The sequence below is a fragment of the Lepus europaeus genome, chromosome 7, assembly GCF_033115175.1.
Source record: "Lepus europaeus isolate LE1 chromosome 7, mLepTim1.pri, whole genome shotgun sequence".
NCBI classification, from domain to species: Eukaryota; Metazoa; Chordata; class Mammalia; order Lagomorpha; family Leporidae; genus Lepus; species Lepus europaeus.
Window position 1 is genome coordinate 16868882 of NC_084833.1, and position 10513 is coordinate 16879394.

The 10513-nt window shown below is 38.7% G+C and overlaps 2 protein-coding genes across 2 annotated transcripts; one reads left to right on the plus strand and one right to left on the minus strand.

Moving 5' to 3' along the window:
- Positions 1–406: 406 nt before the first annotated feature.
- LOC133764331 (olfactory receptor 4C5-like) lies at positions 407–1387 on the plus strand. The gene has a single exon (XM_062198000.1). It carries the CDS (start codon positions 458–460, stop codon positions 1385–1387), a length of 930 nt encoding a protein of 309 aa, XP_062053984.1. The 5' UTR covers positions 407–457.
- Positions 1388–6148: 4761 nt separating this feature from the next.
- LOC133763691 (olfactory receptor 4C45-like) lies at positions 6149–7100 on the minus strand. The gene is given in 2 exon segments (XM_062197478.1): positions 6149–6202; positions 6204–7100. Coding segments are annotated over 2 exon segments (951 nt in total).
- Positions 7101–10513: the final 3413 nt, after the last annotated feature.

Consider the following 10513-nt stretch of genomic DNA (forward strand, 5'->3'; position numbering starts at 1 on the left):
TGCCTCATCTACACAGTAGTTAGAGAACAGACAATAAGAAAATGATGTTCATGAATTCAAGGCTCTGCTTTTCCTTACATGTCTTCTTTGCATGTATGATTTTCTATGGTAAACAACATAGATAATGGTAATGGTTGGGAGAATCTCCAGACAGATATAACTAGAATTCAGGTGCCTGACATGTCAACATCATCAAATAAGGCTTATGTGTATCAACGAATGTGTGTCTGTGTGTGTGTGTGTGTGTCTATATGAGAGGGAAGAGGGCTGTATTTGATGATATTACTAATAACATGACCCAACTTTATATCTTGGGTTTGTCTGCTTTGGGTTTCCATCAGTGCTCCAGAAAACATTCCTAACAGACGTCATTAGCTTGTGTACTTCAGAACTGCAATCTTGTGCTATTTGCAGATGAATCAATGAAGCAAATGTCAAACTGGGCTCATGGAATGAAATGAACAACGTAACAGAATTCATCTTGCTTGGCCTGACACCGAACCCAGACATGCAGAAACTCCTGTTCGCTGTGTTCACAATCATCTACTTCCTCACCCTGGTAGGCAACATACTCATTGTGGTGACGGTCACCACCAGCCCAGCCCTGGGATCCCCCATGTATTTTTTCCTGTCTTTCTTTTCCTTCATAGATGGATGTGGCTCTTCTACTATGGCCCCCAAGATGATATTTGACTTATTAGCTGAAAAGAAAACCATCTCCTTCAGTGGGTGCATGACCCAGCTCTTTGCAGAACATTTCTTTGGGGGAGTTGAGATCCTCTTACTCACAGTGATGGCCTACGACCGCTATGTGGCCATCTGCAAGCCCCTGCACTACATGACCACGATGAACAGGCAGATGTGTGGCCTCTTGGTGGCCCTGGCCTGGGCTGGGGGATTTCTTCATGCTCTGATTCAAATTCTTTTTATGGCCTGGTTACCCTTCTGTGGCCCCAACATCATCGATCACTTCATCTGTGACCTTTTCCCTCTGCTGAAGCTTTCTTGCACTGACACTCACATCTTTGGACTCTTTGTTGCAGCCAACAGTGGACTGATGTGTCTGATCATCTTTTCCATTCTTATCACCTCCTATGTTCTCATCCTTTGCTCCCTAAAGGCTCACAAAATTGAAGAACAGCAAAAGGCTCTCTCGACCTGTGCCTCCCACATCACTGTAGTCATCCTGTTCTTTGTACCATGTATATTTGTATACCTTCGGCCCATGATCACCTTCTCCATTGACAAAGCAGTGGCTGTGTTTTATACTATGGTAACACCCATGCTAAACCCTTTAATCTATACTCTCAGAAATTCAGAGGTGAAAAATGCCATGCGGAAGCTCTGGAGCCAAACAGTAGTCTTGGGAAACAATTTGTGTGAATAGAGAAGATAAACACAAAATCTATGGGGCCAGCTCTGTGGCGCAGTGGGTTAAAGCCCTGGCCTGAAGCTGAGGCATCCCATATGGGTGCCGGTTCGAGACCCAGCTGCTTCACTTCCCAGCCAGCTCTCTGCTGCCGCCTGGGAAAGCATAGAAGATGGCCCAAGACCCTGGGCCCCTGCACCCGTGTGGGCGACCCGGAAGAAACTCCTGGCTCCTGGCTTCAGGTCGGCACAGCTCCAACTGTTGTGGTCAATTGGGGAATGAATCATGAGATGACCCCCCCCCCCAGCCCTGCCTCTCTTCTCTCTGTGTAACTCTGACTTTCAAATAAATAAACAAATCTTTTTTAAAAACACAAAATGTACTCGTATCTTAACATGTGTGACCAGTGCAAAGTGATTAGTGAAGTAAGAATGTGTGAGTTTCAATATATTTTGTGCTCCTTGTTTTCTGGAATCTTTAATGATTTCTATTTCACAAAACATCTGTATTTGAATAAATGTTGAGTAACCTCTCTTTCTTGGCATTTACAAATTCATTGACCAAAGGATCATTTCTAGTCAATGTGAAAACTCTACAATATATGGATCCATAAGTTTAGTTCTTTACTAGAAGAAGTATCTGTAAATCTTCAGGTACAGACTAGGTAACTAAGAGACCCAACCACTAAAACATTTAAATAAAAGGCCTAACAACTAAATATTTTGTTGGAACCCAAGCAATGAAATCAGGACAGACTTGTCAAAGTGAGAAATAGAGCCCAACCAGGAATGAAAGGGCTTTGAGGTAAGAGAGTCATCCCAGGGTAAGGCTGCTGGGCATTGCAGGCCCAGGGGTACCATTCACATCATTTTCTGACATTTCCCAGAATAAATTGTTTTGTCTGCCTCAAGGCAAGGAGCGTACAACTTTTCCAGATGTAGCATGAAACAATTTTGGGCATGATTTCTCTGGCAGAAGATACTTTTTGCAGCAACTTTTTCTTCCAATACATCCTATGCACCATTACGCTTCCAAAAGTTTTTGTGAGTGGATCTGTGCCTTACTTAATGGGAACAAGAATAGGTGACACAAGAGAGTTGATAATATCTGGGTAATCAAGGCAGAAATCCTGCCTTTTGATCTATATGGTTCCTCTGTGTTTCTTCAGTATGGTTCTTCTGTTCATTAGTGTTATACCTGTGTGACTGCTTTTAGAATATGTGAGCATTTGGAGCCGGTGCTGTGACATAGCTGGCGAAGCCGTTGCCTGCAGTGCTGTCATCTCATTGGGCCCCGATTCAAGTCCTGACTGCTCCAATCCGATCCAGATCTCTGCTATGGCCTGGGGAGGCAGAGGCAGGTGGCCCAAGTCCTTGGAGCCCTGTACCCACATGGGAGACCAAGTAGAAGCTCCTGGCTCCTGGCTTCAGATCGGTCCAGCTCCAGCCATTGCAGGCAATTGGGGAGTGACCCAGTGAATGGAGACCTCTCTCTCTCTCTCTCTCTCTCTCTGCCTCTCCTTAACTCTCTGTGTAACTCAGATGTTCAAATAAATAAATTTAAAAAAAAGAATATGTGAGTATTCACAAAATATTTGTATGATATTATGGCCCAATTTATTGTGTGAAATGGACTATGGTGGGTTTTGTTGGGTTTTATAAGTTTATGAACTATGCCTCCATTAAAACATAAATAAATATCTCTTAAAAGTATTTAATTTTGTCATAATCTTTAAATCTTTAAGGATTTTAGACTCTAGAGGTTTTCTGTACACCATGATTGAATCAGGGTAAGCAATATTTCCCCTTCCTTAACATTACTTTTTGATTGGAGCCCCATAGCTCTTCTCCTCCATTACTCATAAAATTATTTTGAGCTATAGGCACCTATCTGTGCCATGCAACAGTAGTTATTTGTTTGATCCCACTCTGAATTGGTGCCTGTTATACAGAATTCTTCTATCTCCTTCTATCTCTCCCAGGGGTTAGTGATCACCGTTCTGGATTCAGATTCTTTTTTAAAACTTCCACATATGAGGAATAATATGAGATATTTATCTTTCTCTGCCTGGCTTATTTCACTTAACATGTTGTTTTCTAGTTCCATCCATTGATGCAGATGACAAGTTTTTAATATTTTTAGGTAGATGAATAATATTCTTTTGTGTTTATATGTCACATTTTCTTTTTCCATTCATCTGGTGATGGGCACCTCGGTTGATTCCATGTCTTAGTTATTGTGAACAGTGCTGCAATTACATGGGGTAACATGTTTTTACTTTGCTAAAATGACTCCATGTCTTTTGGATATTTATGCAATAGTGGGATAGCTGGACCCTATGGCACTTCTATTGTCTATGAACGAAAGCCTACCTTCAAGTGACTATGAAAAAGTGAGGCTGAAGAGTTTCAAGAAGAGAATTCAAAAGAAAAGAGAAAAATTTAAGAAGTTTATATTGTGTTTATACAAAGAGAAACAAACAGGGACTTGTAGAAGCCAAAAGGCTTGAAGTCTGACGAGGTTAAACTTTATTTTTAATAGCTAAACCGATGTCTTGTGTTTGACTGTTGTCTGTAACCCTTGTCTATACTCCATCAGAAAAGTGGTCTACCTATCTTTTGCTTGTAGAGATCTTTGTTTAGAGGAGCATTGGGTCTGTGATCATGAGGTAAATTGAAAGTAATATTGCAAAATATTAAAAGTAAAAAAAAAAGAAAGGAAAGGAAGGAGGAGTGAGGAATGTATCATATATTTTGCAATTGTTGCTATGTAATTCATGAAATTTGTTCTCTTTTAATAAATTTAAAAAGTAAAGCAAAAAAAAAAAGGAGTTACAAAGAGAGAAGGAGACACACACACACACACAGAGGTCTTAATATCTGTTGGTTCACTCACCAAATGGCTGCAATGGCCAGTGCTGTGCCAGGGTGAAGCCAGGAGCTTCATCCAGATCTCTCACATAAGCTGCAGGGGCCAAGGCAGTTGGAGGCACTTGGGCCATCTTTTGCTGCTTTCCCAGGCACATTAACTGGGAGTTGGATCAGAAGTGGAGCGGGTAGGTTTGAACCAGTGGCTGTTTCACCAGGTAGGCCACAATACTAGTCCCAACCCCATCAGATATAGGATGATAAAATAAAGTGTGTTTTGATGGAAGCACTTCTTAAAGATGGCTCACCTATTATTGTACAATTTTTCCTATATTGTCTTTTTTATTCATCTTTTTAGCTACAGAATTTAAGAATATTTCTGTTGCTATGTGTCATACTCACCGAAGGGAGACAGTGTAACCTATGTGAGCCCTTGGTACTCTTGTCCTCTGCGGTCATTCCTCTATAAAAATAGTAATAATCATGTTTTATGAGCGTATTGTTATTGAATTGAATATGAGATTTTGGTTCTTAATTTTTTAAACATTAAAATATTGCTGCGACTCCTAGAACTATCATGGGGTCCAGGCACTGTTCTCTGCCTTAATGGGTATGTAAGCTCAGCCTTAATGAGTATGTAAGCTCCAATCATAGCAATATATGGGATCCTAATAAAAAGGTCACTCAGACAGGAAAGAAGAACAATAAATCTCTGTCAAATCTCACTAGAAATTTTTGCCTAAGAATTCCAGTTTTAAGAGTTACCTGTCGTGTTATCCTGGCCAAGAGGGTTAAGGTCATCTTGGACAAGCTAGCCTGCTGCTGACCACTTCTTGATTATAGATTCATAAGGAAACCCAGTAAAAAGAAGGCAAGTCAAGCCCTGATTGGCAGAACCACCAAGCCAACTGCAAACACTGAAAACAAACATTTTATTTCATGCAAAAAATATTTTTCAATTGTATATGGATTTTATTTTAGTTTGGTTTTCCCTTCTTCACCTTAGCCTTCCAGATAGATTAATCCATTTTCTTCTTTCTTGCATCCTTTCCACTGGAGAGTTAACACAAAATTACCTTTTTATTCTTTAAGATAATCTCTTATTTTACTTTGATGGTTTGATAACTTCATTATTGGTTCTTTAATATTGCATTAAGCATATGTTATAAAACAAGGTCTAGATTAGATTTGCAGTAGAAAGTTCTCAAGCTGCTCTGTAAATGTGGAATTTCTATATATTATTTAAAATCACAGTATTTTCCCTTTTATTTTCCCCCCAATAGCAATGTAGCTTATTTTAAAAACTATTATGTACTAAAGATATAGTTAACCTCAAGTGTTATATTAATCTGAATATAAAGCATTAAGTTAGAAAATTAGAATATTCTTAAAAATCAAGGACATTATGCTTTTTGGTCTTCATACATGGAATTTAATAGTGCTCTACATGTATTAGGAACATAATACATAGTGAAAGAAGTCCACTTATAAATGACAAAATATCAGTATATATGTGAACTAAACAGTTACATTTACCTTACATACAAGGAACACACAATATGCAGAATGTGGTTAATGTTTGCCCATAATATAACACAATAAATCCTCACATCACTTCTTAGCTTAGAAATATATTATTTAATGATATTAACATTGGAAGGGATTTTATGTTGTTTCATTTGTGTATATTTAAATAGAAATGACTAATGATTATACCTTCTTTATCTGGAATTTAATTAGTATTACATAGATTTTATGGAACAGTACCGGTAGTTAGAGAATACAAAACAATGAGAATGAAAAAAAAACACTTTATAATCTGAATATTGCTTTCTTTATGATTTCATTTCTGCAACAGTGTTTTGCTTTAATCTCACAGAGTGGATTACAACGGTCACATCTGACAAACTGTTTAAGTTTGGAGGAAAAAAGTTTTCTTTTCATCACTTTTCAAGATTTTCCCCCAAGAACTTCTTCATGACATTTTTCACTTCCTCATTTCTGAGGGTATAGATTAAAGGATTCAACATGGGTGTCACGAGGGTGCAAAACACCGTCACAGCTTTGTCAGTGGGGAAGGAGGCCACGGGCCTTAGGTAGAGGTATGAACAAGGTACAAAGAATAAGACAACAACGGTGATATGAGAGGCACAGGTAGACAGGGCTTTTTGACGTCCTGCAGAGCTGTAAGTCCTCAGAGAGCGCAGGATGATGACATAGGAAGCTACCAGCATAGAAAAACTAAGGAAACACAGGGACCCACTGTTGGCAGCAATCAGGGGTCCCAAGATGTGAGTATCTGTACAGGCCAGCTCGAGGAGCGGTATTAAGTCACACAAAAAATGGTCGATGATATTGGGGCCACAGAATGGCAACTGGACCATAAACAAAATCTGGATGCCTCCATGAATAAACGCCAAGACTGCAGCTGCCCCCACGAGAAAGCCACACACAGGTGGGCTCATGATGGTGAGGTAGTGCAGGGGCTTACAGATGGCCACATAGCGGTCACAGGCCATGACAATTAACAAGAGGATCTCAGCAGCCGCAAAGAAATGTTCAGCAAAGAGCTGGGTCATGCATCCATGGAAGGAGATGGTGCTCTTCTCAGAGACCAAGTCAAAGATCATTTTGGGTGCTATGGAAGAAGAGTAGAAACCGTCTATAATGGACAGATAGGACAGGAAAAAGTACATGGGAGAGCCCAGGGCGGGGCTGACGAAGATGGTGACTGCGATGAGCAGGTTACCTGCCAGTGTGGTCAAGTAGGTGACTGAAAACACAGCAAATAGGAATTTCTGCAGTTCTGGGTTCTGGGTGAGGCCCAGCAGGATGAATTCTGTGACATTGTTCATCCTTTCCATTGTTTTACTTTGGGTGGCTGACATATGGAGCATCTGAGAAAATAAAAGCAGTATTTATTAGTGGATGTTTTTAATTCAATGTAAAATATTCCTGGTATAAAATGTTCCACTCTAAGATTTAACTAATGGAGGTAAAAGTCCGTTCTCTCCTGCTATTTTGTAGATGATTGCAAAGAACAGAAGCAACTTAGATTTTCCCACTTCATAGGACTGTGTAGCAACAATACTTTACACAATAAAAGCCAGGTGTTATTATGAATGCTAACATATGATTTGAAAAATTTCATTTTTGTCCTTAAAAGTTACACAGATGTTTCACTTTCACTTTTGGGACAGCTAATATCAATAACTCTTATGTGTGGTTATATTTATCTGTTGGCATGGCTATTTGTATATATTTGAATGTAGTATGGTTTTAAAGGTGGTTGTGCATGAGATACAAAATGCCAAGCCTCACTATATCACATCAAGTTGTGCTCTGACATTTATAAAGCAAATTGAAACTATGTTGAGCAAAAATATTTTAAAAAGAAAGGAATGAGGAGGAATGGAAGTATCCTTATATTCTTGGAATTGTATCTTTGAAACACATGAAGTCTGCTCTCTTTATGCTAATAAAATATTTAAAAAGAAAAAAAGATCTTTTTTTTCCAAATGAATGCACGTGCACATAGAGAGAGAGACGAAGCTGAAGCTGGAGTTTTTCCCAGTATGCCAAAAACAGCCTCAGATGTTGTGTCATGCTCAACATTACCCTGTCTTTGAAGCTCACTGTTTCCATACACAAATCTTTGGATTTGAGCATTTAAATAGTACAAAGTTTCCTGAAAAGTTCTCAATATTTCTTAAAGGCATTTTTATGATAGTGGTCTATCATCACATGTAATACAATGCTGTATGTTAAATATGTTTACTCATTTTACAAATGGAATTATATGAGGTTTGAATTTTCTTTGATATTCTTATTGACAAGAAAGAAATGTTAGTCACTTAATACAAGTAAGTTTTCCCATTTGACAAAGTTTTATTTGTATTAAATGATCCTAACCTTTCTCCCTTTTTGACAATGTTTTAATGAGCTGATGAACTTAAAGTGTTCATTACCATGCATATATGTAAATATGTATATGAATATATATGCGAATATAAGTGTAAATGTACATATAGAATATTCATTTTATGAATGAACTGTACTGGAATTTTAAGTGACTACTTGTTACTGTAAAGCAGCCTGTAATATTTTATTGCTTTTCTTTCCCTTTTTCTCTTTTTTAACCTGATTGATGCAAAAAAAAAAAAAAAAAAAAAGCCTTATACTCTTCCCCAAAATACCAGGACACAGACAATAATATCATGAGCTCTAGCTTCAATAAAAGTACGAAAAACTGTCTTGGCTCTCAGGAAGCTCAGTCCTTGAGTTGTTGCCTGTCATGGCTCCTGTAGATAGGAATAATGGGATTCATCATTCTTAACACATATATTTCACAAATTGTCATTTCATTGTGATAACACAGAAGGCAGGAAAAGAGAAGCAAATCATTCCAAACTATTACAAATGGAAATATAGAGCATCAGCTTACTCAAATAGACACGAGTGGGAAATCATACTGTTGTAAAATGACTTCAGTCATTCTTCACATCTGGTCTAACAGCATTAGAGACAGAATGAGAAATACTAATCTTCAGTCAGTTACACAACTACAAAAACTATTTCAGAGAAAATAAACGAGCTAAATTAAGCTAACCTGCCTGAAATTTGAGAAAAAAAGGTTTAATTTTCACTGACCTGTGTTAATTTTGACTGACCTGTGTTCAGTCATTACTTCCTTCCTCTTAAACCATATGCAAGAAAGCAACAATTAAATTTTGTAATTTGACAAGCAGAATGCTGGAATTCTTACCTCTCTAGGCAACTCTCCAAAATAGGATATTTAAGTTTATATTCTCTTTCTTTGGTCAGAAAATAGGTGACCACGATAGCTCTAGGACTTCTGGTCACTTTCTTGATTTTCTATGAAAGTGCAAATAAAAGAACTCTTAGAACCATGGTTAATTTTTAAAAATGAGAATATTACCAAATTCCTCAAAACAGGAAAAGCTAGAATATGCAAGTAAATCAAACCCACTTATTTGGATATTGACGTTTTTTCAGGATAGTCTTTCAATTTTTGTTTTCTTAAAAGTCCAAGAACAATGTGGATGGAGAATTCGTTTTATTCCTGATTCAAGTCCTCCTTTCAACTCCATTTCCCTAGAAACACACTAAGCTCAGAAACGAACCTTCCGATTGCTGGTGCAAGGCTCTGCTGCTGTCATTGGGTCACAGTCCCTTCTTTGTCTTCATTGACTTTAGGGTTTAAATAGACTTTCATAGACCGCAGGATTCGGTCATGTGATAAACTCTCAAGTATCCAGAGATTTCGTAATTGACCACTAGTAATCTTTACCAAATGAACTGTCAGTTTTCACTTACTCCCACTTGGAAGCCATGCACATCATCAGGTACTAGTTGTGGATACACACATCAGGTACACACTTGAGCTTGGGTTAAAGTTATATCTGAAGCTATCGGTTAGGATAAGATGTGGGTGATGCAATTTGGAAATCTTCATTAAAGGCAATTGTGTGTGTGTGTGTGTGTGTGCTAATTGTGACATTGTTGGTTCTGACTGCATAGGACAGAGTTCAGAAAATGGATTTCTCTGTGGGGAAAAAAGACTCCTCTCCATGTTATGGGTGCTCAGAAGAAAGTTTGTATGTCTAATAACACTGGGAGATTCTGAAATTGTTATTAGTGACTGACAAAAGAAAGGAAGGAAGAAGGAAAGAAGGAAAGAAGGAAGGAAGGAAGGAAGGGAGGGAGGGAGGAAGGAAGGAAGGAAGGAAGGAAAGGAAGGAGCCAATCCTTCTCAAATGCATCCAAACTATTAAAGAGAATGAGACATTCCCAAGCCCCTTTTACAAGGCCAGTGTTATGCTGATACCAAAGCCACGCAAAAACACTACAATAATGAAAACTACAAGTAAGAAGAAGACAAAGAATGATGGAGGAGGGGCCGGTACTACGGCATAGTGGGTAGGACCACCGCCTTCAGTGCCAGCATCCTATGTGAGCTCTGGTTCCAGTCTCAGCTGCTCTTTGTCTGATCCAGCTCTCTAATATTGCCTGGGAAAGCAGTAGAGGATGGCCCAAGCCCTTGAGCCCTTGCACCTGCCTGGGAGACCTGGAGGAAGCTCCTGGCTCCTGGTTCAGATTAGCTCAGCTCCAGCCATTGCGGCCAATGGGGAGTGAACCAGTAGATGGAATACCCCCTCCCCTTCTCTCTCTGAATAACTCTGACTTTCATGTAAATAAATAAATCTTTAAAAAAAAAAGTCAAAGAAGAAGCTATCGGCAACCAATTCACCTCATT

What these genes read in the sequence shown, in the direction of transcription:
- LOC133764331 (XM_062198000.1), top strand. Translation starts at nt 458, where the DNA reads ATGAACAACGTAACAGAATTCATCTTGCTTGGCCTGACACCGAACCCA.